We start from the raw sequence: 24984 nt of genomic DNA, 5'->3' as shown, positions 1-24984 counted from the left end.
TAATTACTTTTAAATTGTGTTCTCCAAAATGAGATATGAACAATGAGTCTCGGACGCTGTTCTAGCTTGTTGATTGTGCAACTGCCCAAGGTGTTTGTTGTGAAGCTATCCAAGGTGATGATTGTGCAGCAGCCCTACGTTAATGCAGTTTGTAGTCTTAACATGGCCTTAGATGTTTGTAAAATGAATGTGTGTTTTTATAGATACACTTATATATTTAGGCTCTTTCTTACAGTTTGCACTTCGCTCCCCCACACGTCTTATTTTTTCACTCTCCCTCCCCTCAGTGGAATGCATCAACAAGACAAGATCACCCTTAAGTTAAATCCTGTCTTGTTTCCATCCTTTCATCCTCGACCACAAACTCGAAGCATCAGTCGGCTGACGTTCTTTGACTCGTTCTTGTGATAAAAGCAACAGTGGCTTGCCCACTGCTCTGAACACCATCACTGTTATTTCTCATGTCTGGTGATGCTGTATTTGTTTTTGGGGTGGGGGGGTCCAATGAAATGCAACATGCCTCTTAATGTTGATGTAATTGAAGTTGAATGAGCCATTTGTCACTTGTTGCTGTTGTTATTTTGAAAGTAGAAAGGCGTACAAAAACCGATAAGGAAACTTGATTACCTAAAGGGATATGTGAATGCAGCCTCATCACTCTCCCTCTTTCATATGAAGAGCTGCTTTTCCCTCTTTCACCTTCCACGGTTGCCTTTGCATTTTAAGACTATTAACACAACAACAATGCTGTCGGACTAATTTGTATACTGCAGTTCCACTTAGGATGCAGGAGCTGAATGACAGCCTTTTTAAAAGTGAAAGGTCTGGTGTAATGCATTTAGAGTTTTTCCGTGAGGTGGTGGCATTTGAAGCCTTGATTCCGAAATGTAAATCTGTGTCTCATGGGAGAGGGTTGAAAGGGGGATTTGTTCGGGTGTTATTTGAAAGCTCAGAGGAACAGGCCTTATCCAGCGTCTTGGAGACTAAATATACTTTGAAAGAGTGCAGCGCGGTTTGGAGTTATCAAAGATCTCACATTCGTTGATGGAGGACAGATACTGCGGAGTCGTGACGGGAACGAAAGCGTGACGACAGTGAGTGCAGCCAACAAGAAACATTCAGCGACAGCTCGAGTTCGTCATAAAAGAGCTATGAAAACTGTATATTTATATTCACAGAAGAAAGCGACAGTATTTTCATAATAAACACTTATTAATGTGATGTACATCAACTCAGTATACACAACCATAAATATCTGCTCCATGAAAATACAGGAAATCATGCAAATATAACACTTTATTTCATTTGTCATAAGGGACATTTTTTTCCACCTTTATACCTTGGATTCTCTTAATAATTACAAGTCGTCATTGCACACTCCCCGACCGCTTACAGAAAAGTCTCACCCCCACCTCCACACACCCCTCTCCTCCCACCCTCCCCTCCACCAGAGAAACATATAGAGATAACAGGCTCAGTAGAAAAACAGTCATTTGTTCCTACAGTTTGTACAAAATTCACAGATTTATCTTGTTTGTTTGCCTTCTTTGTTTAGTTTACACGCTGCCTCCCTAACAGGCAACCAAACTGCTGTAAAATCACACCAGAAATAGATCAAAGTACACAAAGTAAAGCGAACAACAGTCAACGCAAATGAGCACAGGCTGGATAGAAATAGCTACCGCCACAGACGCGGGTCAGTGAACGTTACACAATACCAGCCGTCTGTTAGTCGAGGCAGTACAGTGGAGACAAACCATATTCACATTTCAGCTCATTGTCTGAATTTCATCCATCGTCATGCGTGTCACACTTACAGTGTCATGGTTCCCCTCTGATCTGTCGCTTCACATTACAAACTCAACTAATAACATCTGGCACACGTGTAGAAGTATGAGTGTTAAAAAAGTACAAGAAGAAAATAAAAAAAGCATGGAAACACAAATACTATCAGTAGAATATAATGTTTGTCCACTTTCTGTATTTGATAAGAACAACTCTCAGGGCAACAGTGTACAACTTTGACGTTGAAATGAGGATAAAAAGGATTCATAATATACATTTTGTTTAATTTTTTCTGTGTCCACGGGACAATCATTTCATTTGTGTGGGATTGTTTTGTTTTCTTACAAGGTTTAGAATATTTTGGGGAATTTGCTGATGTTGTGGCCGGCAGTTAACAACAGACAGAAGAGATGGAGAGAGAGAGAATATGGTTAAATGCAGATACAAGACCTGTTCAATTGAATGGGCAGGACAAACACTACACTTTATGTCTAAAGGCCTGTAGGTGCATATTGTAACTCTCCAAAGTAGTTTCTGAATATTTTTCCACATTTGGACGGTGATCCACAGTAGTCAGGTCAGAGTTGAGTCCAGAGTTGAGCGGCAGTGACAAAAAGCGTGGCATTAAAATGTGAGGCAGAGCAAAATAGAAATACAAAAAGCTGATCAAACAAATGATGTAGACTGGCAGTTGTCTCTCTGTTTGTTTGTGCAAAATGCAAATGTCCCGACACAGTCTCTCCAGTATTCTTTAGCTCGGGGCTCATTAATACAAACACAAAACTAGTGTTTTCTTGGTTGATCATTTCTACAAAAACTGATTTTTATATTTAAAATAAAACTGAGTATATGGCTAATGTAAGAGATGGGAAAATAATGATTTTTCATTATTTCAAAAAGAGAGATCTGAGGTTGTAAAGAAAATGGAAACATTGCCAAATTAATTAATCTGTTGATGAAATTTAGTAAAATATGAATCACAGGAAGAAACATTGTTAAAAAATGACATCCCACTAATGATCCCTTGAGGCTGTTATGTTCATCAGACTAAACCTGTTTAGTCAGTTTAACCTGAGGAAAAATAATATACGTTGTAACTGTAATCAATGACTTTAATGGTAAGTTATTCCATTATGACATTTTGTTTTTTACAGGCAATATGTTGGCCTGTGGGTGGATGCATTGTCCAAATTCTTCATGGTTCATCCTCTGGGGAGCACGAATGTGCTCGGGGAATTTAATGGCAATCTGTCCATCTGACTGTTTGTTACACTGTGATATTTCCTATTTTTAGGCAGAAGTGGTTATGATGAAGAATGGTCGAGACAAACAAAGGGATTGATCATCTGGGGTTCATGAATATCGACAGTAAGTTTAATGGCACATCTGGTTAGTGGTTCTCGAAAATGTTATGAAAAATGATGGATGAATGAACCAACCTCAGTATGAGTACCGAGTAAAAATGTAAAAACTAATTACAATAAAAATGTAATCTGTCATGGTTAAATTTGTACTTGTTTACTTGTGTTAAAGAATGGACTCAGGAGTAAAATCAGTATTTTGCTTTTTTCCGTCTCCGTCCATTTAACCATCGAGCGTTAAATGCTTTAACGTTTCCCCCCCGAACTTAAACAGCCTCAGCGGATGAACAAAGAGCTAAAATGTTTGGCTATGTGTCGGATGGTTAACACGGCTAAATCTGATGCTAATGAAGGCAGACAAACATCCAACAAGGCATTGCCAACAGTGTGTGTGTGTGTGTGTGTGTGTGTGCGTTTCTCCTTTTGCACGACAACAAAATGCAGTTAGCTGATCTGTCTCCCATGGCAAGACCACTACTCTGTGATTCCTAAAGTCTCTCACCTGGCATATGTGTGTGTGTGTGTGCTATTCCACAGTGGGAAACTCCGACACTAATTCCACTCATATGCAACTCTGTCGTCACTCATTCAGTCGTTTTCTGCAAACCCACAAATGTGTTGTCGACGATACGTTTCATAAATACGTTTCATATCAGCCTTCTATCACGCTTGCAGAAATGCGCAATGCCACGTGGATAAGACGTTGGAAAGATTGGTTCGGTTCAGGCAGCAAAATAGACCAAATAATAAAGTGTCAACATAACGTAACAGCAGAACTATCGTCCATAAAGGACAACCACCCTGAGCAAACTTTTTTTAACGTAACGTTACCCAACCAGCTTAGCAATATTACGTAATAAATAAAACGTTTAACTTTGACGTCACACGGACACGAATGGCTAACTCCAGGTTGAAAGTTCGTATTTGTTTGACCCCTCACACCCGCTCCTGCTCTGGCTGAATGCAAAAAACAATGATGTTCAACATAAAGTGTGGTTTTCAGAAACGTGTAAGAGCAACATTTATTTGCTGGCGACTGGGCTGCTCGTACGGGGTCACAACAAAGTCACAGTGTAGAGAGTGTAAACGGCTGCAGGCGCAGCCACATACAGAAAATGGCGTTTGCATGATGTTACATGCAGTTATTAAGATTAGAGCAATTCAATTAAACACACAGGCACACCATTAATGTAATGTGCATGTAATAGCCCCCCGTCGTCCACACACACACACACACACACAACCATTGTAATTCGGGTGATTAAGAATATACTTCTCTCTCTGTCTCTACATGCTCATTATTTCCCTCCCTCGCCCCTCTAGTCCAGTTGCATTAGATTTAAAGCACTTCTTCAAACATTAAAATTTAGTTTTGAGATGTTTTCATGCTTGGCTAGTAGGAGTAGTCCAAATTTACTTTTCATGATCCTGGACAGATAAAGACAGAAGTGCTGTCATTAACTTTTTTCGACTTAACTGCAGAAAGACGGCACTTATTGGGCTGTTTTAAGATTTTTTGCTGCGTTTGTAGCTGTAGTTCGGTATAGTCCCGTGTGACTTTATTAAAGCTACAGGGATGAGATCAGTGTGGTTGAGTTCAACTTCAGAGACTGGAGCTATGCGTTAACTATGAAGACAGCAAATCTGAAAATGCTTGTTTGTCTTTTTGGAAGGCAATTACAGTCTCACTCTAGTGTTTGGTTCTCGTGGGATGAGCTACAGAAAATGTATAGTTTGTAGGGGGTTCATACTGATCTGTTACAAACAGACCAAGTAGTTTAAATAGATCGACGGGTTAATCACGTCTCGTTAATTGGACTGTTTCAGTGACCGGGTCTGCGACATCAGTGCTACATCGACCAGCTTAAAGACTTGATTTGTCTTCTCAGGTGGTCAATAAGAACTTATGCAGAAAGACGTTCTGTCCAGCTTTAAGAAGGGCGAGATGGGCGACCTGATCAGCTACAACCAATCATTGGTTTGATATGTGTCACATCCATAATCATAAACTTTGTCAAAGGAACAAACTCAGATGAGTTCATCTCGTACCTGAACAACAGAATTGGTAGATTAACTGTGAGTCCCAAAACAACAGATATGATCATTGGAGACTACCAGTGACACATGGTTTTAAACACGTGGTTAACGCTATGTATTGAAACAAAAATACTTGGGTATGTTTAGGAAAAGATGATGGTTTTCAATTCAAATTAATGCGTTTGTTGCGTAACTTAAATTACGTTCGCAAGTCAACGTTGACTTTTGTCACAACAACGGATGTAGGGGTTGTAAGAAACCTGCTTGTAAAGACGACATAAAGGGGGAGGACGGTGTAAAAAAGCCTGTTGTGCTCTCCATTTAAAACAACTTCAGTTCTCTGGAAGTTATAATTGACCAACCACATCTCTGATAATTACCATAGTAAACATCTGCTTACATGCATAAAAATACATTTTAAATATTAGATTTCTTACGTTTGAAGCATTGGCAGTGATTTGCCTTGTTCCACTGTTGAAGATGGAGGGCAAAGCCAAAAAGTACAAAAGAGGAAATGAGGGGGGGGGGGGGGGGGCGGCTGGAGTGTGACACTGCTGGAGAACGACGGGGGAGAGCCGACGTCCGTCTTGGTCACTCGAGAGGCAGAATTAGCTGTGAATAGCTGGCAGAGAGAGAGACGACTCTCCCCCAAGACCACGGGCGGGAAACGTGTTTATCGGCTCGCTCTGCAAATTATCAAATTATCACTTCAGAGAGACTATTGTCGGCCACTGATTGAGATGTTGATGATCTCTCGGTGGCGTGAGAAAATGTGGTGGATTTGGAGTCCACCGGCGTGCCACCTGGGGCCATCGCCATGGCAACAGCTGGTGATGTGGGCTAACGGGACTGATTCGGCTTCTATGATTGAGGTCACGCAACGGCTCGCAAAACACAGCGATGTGATCGCAGTCTGAGAAGCATTTAAGCGTTTTCTTCTGGAGAGGAATCTACTGTAACTATGGAGTGTAATTGTGAAAAATAACATCTGGTTATGAAGACGTCCACGATGCAAATTGGCTTTGGGAGCACTGGGTCTCATCTGTGCGCTGGGGAGAATGATAATGTGTAAATCTTATACCGATCAATTTTTCCCCAGGCCAGGTCATTTTTTTGCAAGCCGGCGTTCTGCTGTTGGTTTCCCAACACGTTTTAACACTCTTGTCGTATCGTGTATAGCTGTCACATCCATACGATGTGATCTCACGCGCTGTCAGAGGCAGAGCTCAACGTGAGAACGCATGGTGTAAGGGTGATAGCTGTGGCTGATGACACTGTTAATGATGACTGAGACAGTTGGCTTTCATTTGGCAATACAATGCTTGATAGTTGTGAAAAGACATGTTAGGCTCACTTTCACATCCCTTCTCTGCTTATTCTCATCTGTTGATATAAAAGCAGAATGTCTTCTCAATAAAAACTGAAATGACGGATTGTAATTCTGCAACGGGTTTGAACTGACATTAGGACAATGTCTGACCCCAGTTTTACAGAGAGATTTAAGGTACCTTCAGGTTATATCAAAGTCATCTCGATGCAACTCAAAGCGAACCTCATTGAAACTTTGTTAGCACTGCATGAATATTATCAAATTTTTAGAATAACGAAAAAGCGATTTCAGAGATGGACAGAACATTCGGGTCTACATAGAAGCTGAAGTGTTCATCACGACATCACCTGGAGATCCAGACATAAGACAATGAAATTAAGGAACAACACTGTTCTTGTGAAGCCGGGTAGAACTAACATTCACTATTACAATTATTAAAAAGTAAAAAGCTACCTTCAGTGGCTAGCGTAGCATAGAAGTGCTAATGCTAACGTACTCTGTTAATGTTAGCTCCACAGGTTCTTAGGTAGAAACATAACGTTTTAAAAAACCTATATCTCCTTCCAACCTCTAACCACGAACATCTGGAACCACTGATGAGCGTCCGTGCAGCAGACCGGATCGGCCCCTGGGCAGAGCTGTGTATTACATGCCATGGCACTCTGTAAATCCAAAAGCATCAACTGAAACGCCCACACACGCTCGTAAAGAGCAGGAAACTAGGACTACACATCACACACGCTAAAGGGATAACTAACGTGCTATCTGTGTTTTTTGTATATGCTCATAAATTAGCACATGGTAAGACCAACACACACGCGGTTCCTGGTCCCATCAGTGATGCCAGGCACATTCTGATGAAACTCCAGGAGCGTGGTGTCATTTCAGCTGCAAAAGAGGGAGGAGAGGGGGGATTGTGGGTGAGGGAGGTGGGGGTAGCAGGAAGGGGAGAAATGGTAGGGAGGCAGTGAGAGAGAGTGACAGATGAGGAGAGAGAGATGAGACGGGCGTTGGGGGGAAAAGGCGGGGGAGGTGGATGATCGTCCAAGTGGCGTTCCGAATATTGTTTCAGGAAAATCTCATTGCATCTGTCTCCAAAGAACTGTCCCGTGCAAGCTCTTACTCTCTTTTATTCCCCCTCTCTGCCTTCACCCACCACCTCTCCGCTTCCTAAATGTACCTTTCTGCCCGCGGAGCACGACAAGCTGCCTCTATCATATTTCATAATATCCTACATGCTTTTCCTCTTTGGGATTCTTCAATGCCTCCTTTCCTGTCCTTCCATGTCTTTGACACCGTGTCCCTCCTCCTACTGTTCACTGGGACTCAATTTAAAGGATTCATCTGTGAATCCAGAGTAATGTCTTTTATTTTGATGACTATCATCAAAGGATTACTGGCACATTTTAGAAGTGTGGCATGTATGTGTGTATTTCCCAACAAGTCCTCATACCTACATGAGAAAAGGTCAGTTTTTATTTCAAACTACTTCATGATTTCCAGTGTTTGGCAAGTTAGTTGGAAAATCAAACACATATTTCTGTGATTTAAACAGCTGTCAATGCAGATTATGCTTCACTAAACACAACAAAAGTAGGAACGTATTGTAAAAAATTCTCTTTTGTATTTAACATATAAGAAAGAAAACGCTAGCTTCGTCCCCCTGACTGCACAAACACGTCACAAACGTCACTTCAACATAAGTGAAGACTTTTGGTTTCACACAGGACACAAACAGCGTTCTCCTGGGTGAAAGTCCTGTGTTTGTTTGACCTGCTCACCATAAGTAGTCTTTCGTACCTTTTTATATTGAGTCATTTACTCTTCTTTGCTCATTCTACGTCATCAGCTCTGAGCGCAGCATATTCAAACGGCTAGTTTCACAATGCAGTCCATACAGATTCAATTGTACTAAATGGCGTGAATTGACACATGAGAAGCAACAGCGTTGTGATAGCATGCAAATTAGTTAAGAAATTGTCGTGTCGTACACCACAGCGTCTGAGATCCCTAGCTCTCTTGTCATTCCATCAGCTAAAGCTCTTAGCTAACCCTTCTTCCTTTCTCCTTCTGTGTTTCAGTCTATACACCTCTTCTACGTCTTCCTCTTCCAACCGCATCTGTGGTTCCTGTCCTTTCATTTCCCTCTCCACAGCAATTCGACACAAGTCCTTAACTTTTACTCCGATATCCGCCTCATCAGCCCTCCTCGAGTATGAAGCGGAGCATCACAGACTCTGAAACGGTAACTGCTGCACATGAAGTGAGAAGATTTTAATCAAGTTGTGGGAGTGGGATAGGCAGCGGTAAAGTATTTAACAGAATCGCTCGAAGAAAACCTGTGTGTGTGTGTGTTGGTACACACTGCAGCCACCCCCCCTCTGGAAGCCAAGAACACGATTCTTGGGGGGGCTTAACGTCCTCTCTCTGAGCTCCAGCTAAAAGGTTTTATTGCGCTTTCATCCAGCCACAAAGTGACACCGGGCTGTGCTAGACAACTGTATCTTTAATAAGCGATGATTCACTTCAACAACTTGAGAGCGTCTTAGTAGTCATGGTGAGACGGGGGTAGAGTCAGGACAACAAGACCAGCTGGGTAAAGTGAGGCCTGAAGAGTGCTCCACTGTTAATCAGGAGGGTTACGCAGAAGATAATAGCCAGATATTGCTTTGTGTTTAATCGAGCAGGTTCCTACCTGGGAGGGTTGTAAAAGAAAAGACAGTTGCCCATTTAATCAGGCTGCCTTTCACATAGTATGGGTTTATGAGAAGACAGATGTACGCTGTTGCTTGTTTAGTGAGGTAATTATTTAAATCAGAGCCAACAAAAAGCGGCGGCAGCGGTGCTGCGTTTGATGAAAGTGAGCTCAGCACACGAACACAGAGCGCTCGTCTTATCAAAGCAAACGATCCAAACGCTCAGTCGGAGGAGGAGGAGCATGCAGATTATGTCTCCGGACCGCAGCTGATGGAGGATGACATCACTGGCCGGAGGCAGCCATTTTCTAGAAAATCATCCGAAATTAGCCTTCCGACTGTAAAATGTAATGATGCTCACATTTCATTGCGCGGAGACACATTTCAATGAGACAGGTTCCCCCAGGGTGTGAGACCTTTGATGTTTGCCTCTTTGAGGTTCCAGTCTGACATTTTCATGGCTGTCCAGACAGGTTTGACGCCAGACGGGCTGAAGAAAATCACACATCCTTACTGTGGCTCATGTGAAACTCTTAGCATGGCCCATGTAATAATAGTCATTAATTATTATTATTAAAAATGAGTTATTTCTTATAATGGATTTCCATTATTTTTAAATCTTTCTGTGCAATCTCTCCCTGTTGCCGTCCTCTCACTCCATCTCCACTCTGATGCTTCCTCTGATGTCGAATTGATAGATGCTGTTGTAGAAAGGTCATTAACTTATTAGGTGTGTGTGTGTGAGTGCGTATACACATCCTGTATGTATATTTGGATGTGTGTCTCCGTCCCGCAGCAATATCCTCCATCCAGCACTTTTCCCAATACGATGACGGCAGAAGGCAGTTAATGACAGCCTTTTGTTCTTATCTGCTACCTAGCAACCTTGACTGTTCCGCCAAAACCAATGGAGAGTCAATTATCATCCTCTGTAGCGGTGGACGCTCATTTTAAATGACTCCACATGAATATGCAACACTCAGAGCTAATGGTGGAGTTTAAAGGGTGAAAAAGACTTCTTATGGCGGTTGGGTCAAACAAACACAGGACTTTCAACCAGGTTCGTGTCAGAGGTGTTGAAGCTACGTTTGTGATCTGTCAACATATTTCACGTTGCAGGTGTCAAGACGTGTCAGATCGATCACACTGTACATTCCCTGACTCCCTCTGCCAACACATTTCCTGGGGAAGACCCTGAACAACCATATGGGGGGAAAAGTCGTCAAAGAAAACAGAGATTACTGATTTTTGACCGGACACTCCTCTCAGCCTCATTGCTGCTTCCACCTTCACATTTTGTGAGAACCAGATGAACACAAGAACATCATTTCAGTGGAATACAAGTAAATCACTGATATAAAAGACGAGTAATGTTTCAAGGGAGAGAGAGTGAGGAGACAAAATGTCATCCAAGCAACGTAACAAGAAGTTAGACAAGGAACATCAGCACAGTCGAACCCAGAGAAACACACATGCACAAACAGGACAGTCACGTGCACTCTCACATGCTTTCTAGACCCTATAGACATCTGCTACCACTCTCACTATTTGGATGTTTATTACCTTTTGCAGCGTGTGTTCTCCCCCCCCCCCCCCCCCCACGGGGCAACAAGCAAAAGCAGACAATTGTTGTCAGACAATTGGATCACGCTGTCCTTTTTCTTTGTACTTTTGGGACGTCCTCTGAAGTTTCCAGCACTTGGGTTCCCCGCTAGCTAACAGGGATTTGTCTGGGAAACGTTCCCGTTTCATGTCGCTATTATTTTACCAGGACAATAAAACAAAGGCAGCTTTGTGATTCAAACACTAGAGGCCACATCGTGGTATGCCACCCATTGGGATTCACCCACTCAAATGATACCCCATCAAATAAATATGCACACACACTTTCGTGCCTTTTGTAAAACACCGTTTCCAGCTGTTTGGAGTCGACAGTATTACTCAGAATCAACAGCTGTCAAAAAGGCATTAGTCCACACCCGAGAAAAAAGATGATGCACTGGGGCAGGAATCAGGAGTTTATATGAGCAGGACAGACATCTAACTAAACATCGTCACTGAAATAAATTAACTCAACAGCTAATGTTAAACGGCAGCGTATATTGCACTGACTAACACATTGTTGGTTTTTGTCTCTTGGTGGGTAGCCTACTGCGGACAAAAATCAAACTTAAAATAGTCTTATTTTTAAATGTCTGTCGTTATGGATATTGAAATCATATCTGGGATACAGCTACAGTCTGACCCCGGTGCATGCTTTCAGCTTCAGTGCCTTGCTCAAGGACACGTTTGACTCCCAGTCAGCCAGTCAAACTGCAGTACTTACTGTGTACAGTTGTGCCTCTCGCGCAAGGTCGTTCACACAAAGGGATTTAAAGGGGACAAGTTGTGGAATAATTCACTTTTTCAGTGCTTGTGCACATACGTTTGGGTACCTGGACTGACTACCAACTCCAAAACTGTGAAATAAGACAAACCAGTCAGTCAACCCCCATCTATTTGTCATGTAACTTCTGTACTTGAGCAAATCCACTTCCATAATTATTTGAAACCAAACCACGATCTTTTCCAATAACTAACCAAATCCTTTTGTTGCCTAAATTTAGTTAAGTTCTTTCCTTTGACATTTGTCGGAAAAGGAGCAAAAAATGCAACTTTTCATAAGATATCTCAAGCAACAAGGACACGTTGTTTGAAAACTACTTTTGCTAACGTGCACCGTATTTTTCTCGCTAGCCAATCAGAGCAGACTGGGTTTTGTGGGAGGGGGTCTTAAAGTGACAGGCACTAAAACAGAGCCAGAAAAATATTTAGTTTTTTGTTTTTTTTAACATTAAAGCATGCAAACATGTTCTCGTATAAACCCAAAATACAAGTTTGGACTTAAAAAGGTGGATGATGATTTGTCTCGTTTAACAGTGGGAGATTAAGATGACCTATGGAGCATTCAACCCTTCTTCATCAAAAGTTTTGATCTGTTTGTCACTTTCTTTTCTTTTTCATTCCTGTTCATCTTCTTCAGTCTCTCTTTCTCTCCCATTTGCCTTTCTTTTCCCTCAACTCACTGAACCCAGCTGTTATGGGAGTCCCTGTCAGACAATTATTTTGACTCAGGCCCCCCCCACGCTGCAGGGCAGGTGTTGGGGCAACCAGCACACCGCGCTTGTTGTCAGAGTGCAAGTTAACCTGCTGCACTAATGTTAATCAGGCATGGAGGGGCAGGAGTAAAAGCATTACAGAAAGGGAATAATTCACTCAGCCAGGAGGAGGGTGCATGCATTGAATAGGGATGAAATTATGTATGAAACAATATTCCTGTGTTAGAGAACAGTGTGTGTGTGTGTGTGTGTGTGTACGCGTGATAGTGTGTAATTACAACCAGTGCTTGTGTGAGACATGAAATTGTGTATTTGTTCTGATTGTTTGCGTTCAGTGTGTATGTGCCAGTGAACTGTGTGTATGAAATGGGCAGCATGCAATTACAATCCATGTGTCACAGAGCAAGAGAGAGAGCGTGTGTGTGTGTGTGTGTGTGTGTGTCAGAGTGACAGCGAGCAAGTGAATGAGCTTGGCCTTATTGGAGAGCCCTGCAGACTGAAAGGCAGATTAATTGAAATTGCTTCAGATCCCCACTACCCAGCCGTCACTCCCGCGACCGAACCGACAGTCAAAACAAACTCCCTCAATCACACATACACACATGCGGTTGATGTTCATTGAATCAAAGCACACTACAAAACTACTTTGTTAGATTTGGTAAAAAAAACTAACTAACCTGAGTGATTACGAAATTGATAGAAAACAAAAACTCAAAGTATTTGCTTCCCGCAGGCGAAAGCCCTGTGATTTTTTTTACCCGTCCTCCACCCTGACCTCTATGTGGACCTCCAGTGACTCATTTGAAAAGTCAAAAGCAAACGTAATCCCCCCGAAAAAATGTAGTGTCATTGTATGGGAACGTACTTTTTTTTCTTTTCTTTTTAAATCCAAAACTTTGGTTGACTAAAAACTTGATATAATCCTAAATATTCACATCTAAATACGGTTCTACTAGTTGGATAAACATTGTGCTGTCAGCTGATCTAAATACGAGATGTCCCCGAAGCAAAAGCTTCTTCCGTTGTTGTTAGATGTGATTGAACATGTGTGACTGCCCTCGAGTTGTAATTCTGAAGTCAGACAGATCAGAAGAACCCATGAGAACTCCAAATGTGACATTCACCACGAGCAATTTCATTCTAACATACACATCGATAACAGTTTTGAACAAATCATGGGAACCATAGTGCTGAAAATGAAAACAGTTGAGCAGAAGAATGTATTGATTATACAGAGAAATAAATACATAACAAAAAAGAAATACACTTAGGCTTTTAGTCCCGTAAAGACACTTAGTTCATTTCTACAGATGTTTGGTTCCACTCCGCCTGCACATGAAACTTGCCTTTTTGGCACTTTTTAAGACCATTTGTGTCTGTAAACGTGGATAGAAATATTCAGTCCATATTGTGTGTGGGCAGGTGTCATTGTGGTTTGTTTAATGTGTGTATATGTGTGTGTGTCTGTTATGTATACTTAGTTATGCATGGGAGGGTATATGGTGTATGTGTTCTCACATTTCATGTCCATATAGTGTAACTCTAATCTATTCAAACACGTACAGTATATTCATTGATTCTCTACATTAGTGTGCGTTTGTCACAGTTGGCCTCCGGTAGAAACTCCTTCACTTTTGTTGTGTGTTGGATCCATGAGGGAACTCCCTCCGTCGTCAGTCTTTGCCATTCGGTTGACTGTGAGTCAAAGGATCAAAGGATCAGGTCAACCCGGAAATGAACGGACAAATAAACGACTCAACCTCACCAGCAGAGAGACGGCAATGTTCGCAGTTAAATCAAAGTCCTGCTTCCTCTTCAGAGCCAGTGAAACTAGCCAGGGCCAAGGTCAGCTCAGCTGGTCTCATACTGTAGGGGTTAGCGGTTGAATTCCCTCTGTAGCTTTTGAGTTAGATACAAACACGTCACTCAGGGGCAGAGCATCTCGGAAGGGAAAAAAGGTCCTTTCTTTTAGGCAGAGCCAAAGAGTAACAATGTGTGACCATCCGGTGACTATGTTCAAGTGTAGAAAACAGCCGACGCGTGCATACCTCTGCCAAGGTATCTGTTATGTCCATAAGGTAAATCTGGAATACTGAGTAGTGTATTCCGGCAAAAAATGCTTTAAAAAGTTTGTGACAAAAAGAAAACCGAACTGAAAACGTATACTCTGTGGCAGAGGTAGGCAATGACTATTTATGCATTCATGGCCGTACCATTACTGCTACCAAATGGCAGGCCAGGTCACTTGAATTTAAACTTAAACTGGCTTAAGTAGTTGTGAGGAGCTATATTTCTGGGGTTCCAGTGTAGCAAGCGGATATCCAGGCCAATGCTTCTATTTCTGTTTGCGGCTCTTTGTTTAATGTCTAATTAGTAACTTGAGATGTAAGACAGGAGTTTGAGTTGAGAGACAACTGGAGTAGCCAGTTTATAAGCTAAGTTTAAACCAATGAAAAGCTAAATCTTCGGTGGGTTCCGACTGTGCATTTCGGCCGATACATTCCACCTCTTTCGCTCTCCACATGGACCGTTTACCCACATGCAACCAAAGTCTGCTCAGACGTGATTGATCAGTACAACTCAGAACACAAACGGAAAGCAGAGCACTTCCAATACCAAAATGTTGTTCTGCATGTGCATTTAGAATCTGTTTACAGATTTAGTTTAGTTGCAGCTAAACTTAACTGAGAAGGTCAGTTACATTAACTCCAGCCAGTTTGTGTTTTTCAGTTCATAATGTGAATTCTCTGTGCCTGACTTTGACGCCTCTTAGACCTTTGGCTCTGCCTATCGAAATTCATGACAGCCCAAGTCCTCCAAAAATAAAGCAGCTGTCCTTTCATGTTTGTTTGACTCTTACTTACTGGCTAAAAACTGAAGATACCGTTTTTCCACAACGAGTCCTGTACCATAACTGGGTTAGCATGTTCAATAATTGCCTTATTATTGTCTTTGTAAGGCATTGGAAAATGCATTATGTAAAATGAACTGCTGATAACTATTCTCCAAGAGCAGCAGGATGCTAGAGAACATTTTCAATGCAATAGCTGTAATGTGAATTTAGCCCTGGCTAGCCCTGTTGACCCCGATAGTGGAAAAAAGGACTGTCACACGAAAATATGTATCTTCGAATTGCACCAAACTGCAGCTTCTGAAATGTATCTGATGTAAAAAGGTAGTATATTTTACAGGTTTACAACATAAATATATCATTCTGTTTTGCAGAACAAGGGGAGATAAATGTACCGGGGTAAAGTTGGAGATCAAAATTCTAGGGACATTCTGTTGGATTCCCTTTATCGCATAACTTCTGTCCCAAGACTCCCATTTTCTGTACCAATATTGAACTCCAAGAGATGTGACACAAAGATATGTTAACAGCAGAGCAGGTTCAATGCACCGTTAACGTGTTAATGGTGAGGGAGCAAGGGGCATTTGGGGACAGGAAGAGGAATGCTTCTGGGTTTGCTCCTGCAAGTGTGGAGCCAGCCTCTATTTGGACAGTGTTTTCATGCTTACAGCATTAAACCAAAGTCCATGTTTCCACTGAAGACCTTATCGTATGGATTCACAAGTTTAATTAAACAGGGGCAAAGAGAACTCACTGCCATTCCCAGGGAACCATTGCGTTGTATACAGTTTCTCTGCCAAAGGTTTGCGCTGAGCGCAACTCCAAAAGCAGGCAATCGAGAGGGTTGTGTGATTTTCCATGACTATTAATTTCTGTTTCTCAATAAGCCCAAACTGAAATTAGAAACCAAACTTGTAGCAATGAGTCCCCCGAGGCAGCCAGCAATATTGTCTAGAAGAGTGTAAAACCCACATGAAATAGCTTGGGGCGAATATAAATTATCTACACTAGTTCTTCGATTAATAAAAAGCTTGTTGCCTACTCGCCAGAGCTGTTCCACCCAAAGTACCCGTTAATCACAAAGACCGCTATCTTGACGTTAACTTAAATTTCTCTGCAGACTCTCTGTGACCCACGAGTTGGGAAAACAAGAGACTCCTTGAATGGTTTTATTATTTTGTTCAAAGCAGACACCATGCCTGATTACCAGTTCCAATGGACCTCTGGGATTCACAGCTCTGGACAGAGAGGGATTGACTCCACTCCTCAGAGACTGCCACAAGTCGTAGCGTCTCAATTGTTCCCGGTTATGTTTTCCTCTGGAAGCCTGGGGCTGCCAGAGATTGCTTCATATTGATTCATCATTGTTGTTAATTGGCCAGACTGGAGGGAAGACACACAGGCAATCCCTACGGTACAGTAACTGTACATCCGTCAGTCTCAATTTGTGGATTCTGGCCCCTGTGGACTGGAGTCAGACTCCTCTCATTGGCTGTCAAGTGAGAACAATATATTCTCTGGATGAATACATACTAAGGAAAGGATATATATGAACTGAGGAAGAGGAGCAAGGCTTGGCTGTGTTGTACTATAGAAGTGACATATTCCTTTAGAAAATCAATCATGTGGACAGCAGAGTAAAATCTGTTTTTGAGTGTATAGATTGAAATAAAAGTGTTAGGGTTCAAATACGAACACTGGACCATTGGATAGAAATGAGTAAGGCTCTCTAGCAAATCTATGACAATTGGACACACTGTTTATGAATAACTGAGCTAATGGTATTTCCTACATCTAGGGAAAACCCTTTGGGGCATACATAGGTAACCTCGGCTCTATTTCCCCCATTCTTCCAAATGAAGCCATTATTTTAAAAAAGCTTTCACCTCTTATAGCCCGTGGTACTAATCTAAAACTAATTGATTGGAGATTCCTTGGACCTAACACGTAGGAGAGCTGCCAGTGGAATTTGAACAATAGGCCAAAATAGAAAACCGGGCTCTTTATAAAAAAGTGAAAGCTGTCCAACTGAGCGCCCAAGGGAGATTGCTCTGTTTTTGTATTTGGTCCTACCTGCCCAAATTAAGTTCTATCGATCCGATAGCAGAGTAATGATGCACTTTCGACATCCCATTGTGAACGCTGATGGGTCTATTGGATAGGCTGCCACAGATGACATAGAGAGGTCAGAGGGGAGTCATTATTGGAATATGGAATAACAAAATATGGAATAACAAAAAGCAGAAGCAAAAAGAGTGACTAGATCACTACTGCATAATGAAATGGTTGGTTGGTGCAAATTACAAACATATTTTCTCTTTTACCCCTTGAGGTATCTAGCCGTTCAGATAGTTTCCATTTTATACGGCCAGGTTCTGAGATTTCTACCACTACGCTAATACAGCGGAGGTGAAGGTATTGTGTTCTCACAGCAATGAAACTTTATTATTAAAGAATGATATCCTGGTTAGCAGGGGTAACAGACCTTGCTGTGATCAGCTTTTGGTGGAAATACGTTCTACTCCAAAAATATAATATACAGTTTAGGTCAAAATTTCAATAAGCATGCTCTTTATACACATGAACATTATTGTCTTATTTTACTTCACAAAAGAAAGATCTACTGACCTGCTGAATAGAGTCCCGTTTTGTAGACTGAGATCTTTAGAGGTCAAAGAGTAAATGCCACCTCACGCTGTCCGCATCAAACTCGCACCTCAAACAGCAGGTGAATCCATGCTCTGTCACAACGATAATATCAGAGTTCTGCCCGCGGAAAATCAAATAGAAATACATGACTTCAAGGCCTGGCAGACTGGTACTTCATGAGCGATCTGACTCCAAAGAGAAAAAATAATGCCCGGAAGGTTAGATCCCAGACTAGCTCACCTTCGCCTACTCATGACCTGCACACTCATGGTGATGCATTAGTTTCTCTGTCTGTTTTACTGAGGATCACTACAGTCTACAAGAGATAGAGGCAACAGAAGGAGGTGGAACCTGGTTAAGAATGAAATGAGCGAGGCACGGACAAAGAGAAAGAAAAAGCAGCCGTCATTAATTTCAATCAGGCTTCCAGTCTGGCAGAGTTAATAACATCAGCACGCTTTTCTGACCTCAGACGATGCTATGGCATCAACCTCCGCAAATTACTCATTAATTTACCCCATTAAGTTAGACAGAGGTGGCAGGCAGGGGAAAAAACACGGAGGGGAATGAATTAATTAGACATTTTAAAACTGAATTCATACCTTATTTCAATTGAGATGTATCACATTACAGAAAGAGAGGTCAGGATGGCAGGGGCGAGGATAGGAGTCGTGGGCAGAAAAAGAAACAAAGACGGCCAGCTGACATTTATATTTTGACAGCATGGATGTTGGTGCAAAGTGAGTGCATGAAGATAATTTACATAAATGAGAAGTACTTGTGTTTTTTGACAATCTAAAGCATGTGTTCCTCTTGTGTACGAGAACACTCTGTGCATAAATGCAAGTGAGAAAAGAAAACTCCCCATATCAAAGCTCTTGTTTGGTTTGTAATAGTACCAAGCCTTGCTCCTATTTCTTTTCACAGATTTCATTAATACAACCATGAAGTCAAACCCAAAAGTCACACAATAAACCAAAATAATGCCAAAGCAATTATGTTCTTGCTCATTAGGGCTACACTAGTCTATATTAACCATTTTGGAAAGGAAAAGCCAATATAATAGAAATTTGTGAAATCATACCTCTGAAGGGCACTTTGGTCCAGAGCAAACTCCCGCCCAGAGCAAAGAAGGGTCATACTGAGTGGAGAGCCATGCAGTCGGAGGCAGAGTATATCCCTTGGGCCTTCACCCTGCTTACCATCAATTGTATCTCACTGTGTAGTGCAGACAGCATTTGACATATTTCGAGTTTGTTGCAACCTTGCCTTGAGCGGACACGAGGACCGTATATTGTCTCCTGACTACTTGCATGCTCAAAATGAGATGCAGCAAATCTCTAACCCACTCTCAATCTGCCGCTACTCCAAAATGTGATTACCGGGTTCTTTAATATAGGAGCTAACACCTGTCTTGCCAACCTGCAAAACCCATCCAGCATGACTCGCACTGTTGAAATGTAAATTTCCTACCTCATAGCTTCCCTTATCAAAAGAAATTTGCTACACCTGTAAATAAGAAATGGGCTAGGAGAGCAAAATGCCTGCAGGTCTTGAAGGGGTTTACTTCACGCTATCTGGATAGACAGGCAGGTTGGGCCAAACATTCATATACACACATACACACAACTCCCCAACCTGACTGTTATCTATATGCAAAGCATCTCCACTAAGCTATCCACTTTACAACCATAGAGGAGACTGAGAATAATGGGCGACTCAGCCCCAACCTCAACCCCATTCTCCCACCCACACACAATCACTCACACCAGCATGCACAAACTATATGCCCACACACCGGTGAACATATGTAGTTAGGTGTTTCAAATCGATAAGCATGCTTGACACACATCCTCCCCGACCGACTCGTACACTGGCTAATTGCCAGGAAGAACAATTAGCCCGATAAGTATCACTTAATGTCCTCCCCCAAAGAGGGAGATTCAGGCTACTTTAAAACAAACGCACCTAATTCCTCATCCTGCTCCCTCCCTCATTATCTCCCTAAATGATGCTTCTATAGGAGAGCAGGTGTTGGCGGTGCAGTGGAATGATTGTTTTGTGAAAGGAGGTTTGATGGGATTAGAAACGGGGTGGGGGGGGGGGGGGGGGTTAAGCCAATGGGGCTGCCTCTGGTGAGATAGCAGTGCTACAGTGTACCAGTAATGAGGTAGAAGACATTGCCTGTTACCACTTTTTCTGTGCTCGGGATTCAGTGGGCCTACGGTAGCCTGCGAGGACCAAAGTGCCCAGTAACAGCTAGTCTGGTGAACAGCGTGATTCAATCACTCAGTATTGTGGTGAACACAGCCACCATCAGAAACAACCTTTTAAAATATCAATGTATTATCATAGAATCTTTTTCATTTTTTAAATCACCCAGAGAATACCTCTTCAACTCTGGATCCACCCGGGGGAATGAACCGTGTCACTGGACACCTCAGAGCAAATCATCGTCCGTCTTGCTACATTAACATCTAGTATTCTTTATTAGTCTGCTGTTGGAGTCCAACCTCACAATCTCCCTTACAGCATTCGACTTAGCTTCCTCTGCTCACAGCTTCTGCTGGGCAGAAACTCCCTTCCAGTAGTCCAAAATATCGTGAAGGTCCTCGTCCTTGGCAAACTGCACCTTCTTACGCAGGGCGTGGCCTGCCGCTATATACGATGCTTCCTCTCTGGGGCTCTTCTTGTAAGGCCGGAATCGCTCCCAGATCCGCAGTGTGCTCTCAGACGAATACTCAGGACTGGAGGAGTAGCCAGAGTTGTAATTGTGGTGGCGAGAAGGTGAGAGCTGGGAGTAGGTGGCTGTGGCGTCCCTCTTGGTGCGGCCCAGTGGCTTGAGGAAGGAGGCCTTTTGGGCCGGTGAGGGTGAGTCGCTGCCGCCCTCATAGTAGAGTGCAGGAAAGGAGTGCCGGTGCTCGGAGCTGTGGTAGTCTGGCTGAACCTCCAAGTGGTGCTGCTGCTGTCCAGGGCCGACACCTGCACCTCCACTCCCATTATTACACCCCATCCCGCCCCCATTCAAACTCACTCCACCGCCATTTATGTTTCCCATCCCATTCCCATTGCACCCCCCACCTCCTCCACTTCCACCCCCTCCGCCACAACCCACAGGGCTGCCTTTGTCGTTTGGGTACTTGGGAGGATCACTGCGCTGCTCAGGGATATCTACACTGAACACCCTGTTGCTCTTGACAGAACCCGCAGCCGGGGCACCACAACGGTTCTTCACCACAGCAGTGTCCGTGCTCAACTGCCTCTGAATAGGCCGCACTGCATTGGCTGGGGGTGGGTCACGGTAAGGAGGGGAGAGGAACCCCCCACCGCTGATGCCCGGCCGCTCAGAGAGGGGCATGACAAGGGGCACTGGGGCCATTGAATGCGGGTGAGGTGGCTGATGTAGCTGAGGATGAGGATGTGGCTGAGGATGAGGCTGGGAGTGAGACTTTGGATGCACCTTTGGAGAGGAGGCCATGATCTGATCTCCAGGGTGGCCTGGAGAGAGGGGCAGGAGGTTACGAGGGAGGGAGGCGATGCAAGTTTGTGGCTGGGAGGAGGACACAGGGTTGCCATTGTCAGCCGTGGTTACAACATTAGCAGAGGCGTCCAGCTTGAGGGCATCAATGCAGTTGTTGATGATCTGGTTCACCTTGTCCACCTCCTTGGCAATAGTGGAAATCTCTGATGCTGAGCCACGACCATCGTCATCCGAATCCTCCCTAGCCTCTGTCCCATTCTCAGCACCACCTCGCCTATCCACAACTACTTCCCCTCCTATCACTGCTCCTACAGCTCCCACCCCACCCTCCCTTCCTTCCCCTGCCACTCCCGCCGTCCTCACATCCATGTAGTTGCCCTTGCCTCCCATTGCCTCAGAGAAGGCACTGGCCATTTTTTCCACCTGGGGCAAGGTGGAGAGGCGGGAAGAACTGGTGTTGGCAGAGCCGTGGAGCATGCCTGTGCTAGAAGCGGCAGACGGGGGCAGCTTGCCTCCTGCTCCCCCTGAATGGTGGTGCTGGTGGTGAGCTTGCTCCTGGAGACGCTGCATGGCGCCTGGATCATTAGCCACAGCAGCAGCAGCCTCAGGGCCGTACCTGAAGAACGACAGATTAACTTTAACACAAACAATACACTCACTTTTTATTATCTGATCTCATATTGTGTACATCATTTTCCACATTGTGCTCAACAGCATGGTTGCAAAATTGTTGAACCTTATACTGAGAACAATATAACATGTCCTCTCAGTGATGCCATGGGGTGACAGAATTATTGCTGTTTTAATTAAAGCTCAAAGAAAATATAAAACAAATAGCATGGCCCAAAGCCTCAACAAAGAGTGTGGTTGAGGAAAATTGTTTGAAGTTAGAATAAATTAGGCTTTTCAGGATTTCAAATGAAAACAAAACAAAGTAGCGGTGACACTTAAACAATTCATTGTCATGAAAAAGGATTATAATGGCGCCCCTAAGACTTCCCTTAACAAACAGCAATATGTGTCAGGTACCTCATCTCCAAAATAGTTTTCTTCACACTTATAGCCTTCTGCTTCTCTTCCTGGATGCGTCTCCGTCTGAGACAGTAATAGACCACTCCAAGCACAATGACCATGCCAAACAGACATCCCAAGATGGTCATGATGTAGTGGGTAGTTGTGGATTGATTGGCTTCTGGGTCCTCTGGTCCCATAGCTCGTGTGGTAAAGGACAGGCAGGTGTGGTTGTAGTGCTGAGATTTGCTTACAGAAGCCACACAATACGTGTAGTTTGTGTGCGGTTTCAGTTTGTCCAAAATTAGTACCTCCTTCTTTTTTTTAAGGGGCTTGATGTCTTCACCAAAACTGTGGTTGTACTGGGAGAGGATGTACATCTTACTGTATGGTCGCGGGATCTGCACCATTAGAGAAGCGGTGTAGAGGGAAACAGTTTGAAGCTTCATGGAAATCTGATGGTTGTAGGTTGGGTCAGCAGTGGACGATGTGGTTGGTTGGTGGTACAGACCCTGGTCTGGGTTGTCAAAGCCCATGCCTGAGCCATCTTGATCTGGTGTCTGAGAAGTCATCCCTGGAATTATCACACCATCCCGACACATGGATAAAAGAGTGTAACGGGCATTTCTTCCGTGTCCGGGCACCGGGCTCAGAAGTGGATAACCAGTCATTTCCAGAGGGGTTTCGCACTGGAGGCGGTCGTAGGTGTGTGTGACGTTGTTAAACGCCTCCAGCCAGGTGAGGAAGCTGAAGAGGTCACAGCCACAGTGGAACGGGTTTCCTGCTAGTTCACACACCAGCAGCCTGTTGAGGACAGTGAAGGTAGAGGGGTCCAGACGGGCCAACTTATTGGAAGATAGGTCCAGGCTGCTGAGGCTCGGGCACTCCCAAAAGGCATTGATGGCAATGACCTCAATAAGGTTGTGTTGCAAAAAGAGGCACTGTATTCGACCCAGACCTCTCAACATGCCCTCAGTCAGGTTGGTCATCTTGTTGTAGCCCAGCTGGAGAACCTGAGACAGAAAGAGAGAATTTATCCCTTGAAATTTTTATTAAAAATGACTCAACACAACTAATTGTTATCATTTGGTGGATGTTTTCTTAAGGTATGCTCCTCCATGGCATATGTTTTATCACAACTAGACACATCATTCAGTCAAATTTCTATAACTGTAAAAACTTGGAAAGCCACCTATGAACAGGTAGTAAAAAAAAAGTTTTTGGTTGGATGATTTCAGAATATATTTGTCGCTCAACTCCAAACTATTGTACAGCATTGTGTAACAAAAACTGGCATGCTGGTAAATACAATCAGACTCAATTTAAATAAATAATAAAATAAATACTGCACGCCACAACTACTACAGACTCCTAAATGGTATATATATATATATATATATATATATTATAAAGGCAACACAATATAATACACAACATTTATATGAATGTATGAGCATGGCTTGAGGAGATTGTTTGACGTTACTATGATTTTAAATTAGTGATAAAGAAATACATGAAAACAGAGTTGTATTCCGGGCTGCAGACCTGGAGGTTGGCCTGTCCAGCAAAGGCCCCGTCCTCGATGTAGCTGATCTCGTTCTTGGTAAGATTGAGGTCGGTAAGGTTTGTGAAGCGGTACATGGAGGTAAAGAGCACGGCCTTCAGTTTGTTCTCATTCAGCCTCAGATCATGAACCTACGGGAGACAAGAGAGTAGGTGATTTTCGGTGATGCCTTGCACTCTCTCTGGCAGCCATAGAGGAGAACCTAAACTCTTTATTCAATATTGTATTACAGTCACTGTCATAGCAATCACTGCAATCAACATATGATCACGAACATCAGAAGCCCACAATAAACCACAAGCATTATTATACTGACTGAACAGAAGATTAGATTCCCTTGCAATTTTGCAAAAGCCACTATCACTATTAATGGCATGTGCTCTGTAGCTGACATGTCTTAGCTCAGAGTGCATGAAGGCATAAGGTTTAATAGCGGTGGCTGTGGTGGTATAAAAGGCCTTCGGGTAGATAAATTCTTACTGACCGTGCTGTTGATGTGCTGGGGGATGGTCTCGTATGGAGGCTGGTTCTGACTGCAGATAGCCAGCCAAACGTAGCCTTTATCCCCTTCTATCAGCCAGCAGTCCCCCTTCACCATGCCGGGCAGGTGGAGGAGCAACAGTGCAGGGAGCAGGAGGGGGAGGAACAGGGCGGACACGCGGAGTCTGCTGGCCATGGTTCGGATAAAGAGTGTTTGAGATGGCCTCGGTAGAGAGGAGGAAAAGAAAGGAGTTGAAGGGAGGGAGGCAGCGAGCGAGCAGCAGTTTTCAAATCAGGAAGCGCTGCAGGTCAGGGGCGAGTGGGCCACGTCTAAGTGGAGAGCGAGGTGAACGGAAAGGGCGTCTTCACGGAGATTACAGCTGAGCCTGCTGCATGGAGGCAAGTCCTGTCCCCATTTTAGGTGTTCCACGTCAAAGGATTTTGTAGACTGTCACCCCAGCAGCTACTCATGGCCTCCGACAACCGCACGCCTCGACAACACAGATGAGGAAATAGTCCCTGTCAGTGAAAGGCAGTCCTATAAAACACAGAGAGAGCGAGAGGGCAGGGGAGAGAGAGGAAGAGAGAGAGGGGGGGACCGAAAATGGAGTCAGGAGACGCGGAAAACCAAAAAGCTCAGC

General features: G+C 43.5%; 1 protein-coding gene across 2 annotated transcripts in view; it reads right to left on the bottom strand.

Moving 5' to 3' along the window:
• Window positions 1-1134: 1134 nt before the first annotated feature.
• The window catches only part of LOC116399690 (protein phosphatase 1 regulatory subunit 29-like), a 197707-nt gene continuing 173857 nt past the window's right edge, over window positions 1135-24984 (bottom strand). For both annotated transcript variants that reach the window (XM_031877026.1, XM_031877027.1), the window contains 4 exons: window positions 24348-24881; window positions 23845-23994; window positions 22318-23312; window positions 1135-21904 (listed from right to left, as the gene is read on the bottom strand). In XM_031877026.1, coding sequence (XP_031732886.1) covers window positions 20362-21904; window positions 22318-23312; window positions 23845-23994; window positions 24348-24539 — 2880 coding nt within the window. In that variant the 5' untranslated portion in view covers window positions 24540-24881 and the 3' untranslated portion in view covers window positions 1135-20361. The remainder of the gene's footprint in view (window positions 21905-22317; window positions 23313-23844; window positions 23995-24347; window positions 24882-24984) is intronic.

This window comes from Anarrhichthys ocellatus, unplaced genomic scaffold (assembly GCF_004355925.1).
Source record: "Anarrhichthys ocellatus isolate YVR2014 unplaced genomic scaffold, GSC_Weel_1.0 scaffold124, whole genome shotgun sequence".
Lineage (NCBI taxonomy): Eukaryota > Metazoa > Chordata > Actinopteri > Perciformes > Anarhichadidae > Anarrhichthys > Anarrhichthys ocellatus.
Note: the sequence above shows the minus strand (reverse complement) of the source record. Positions and strands in the feature narration are given on the sequence as shown.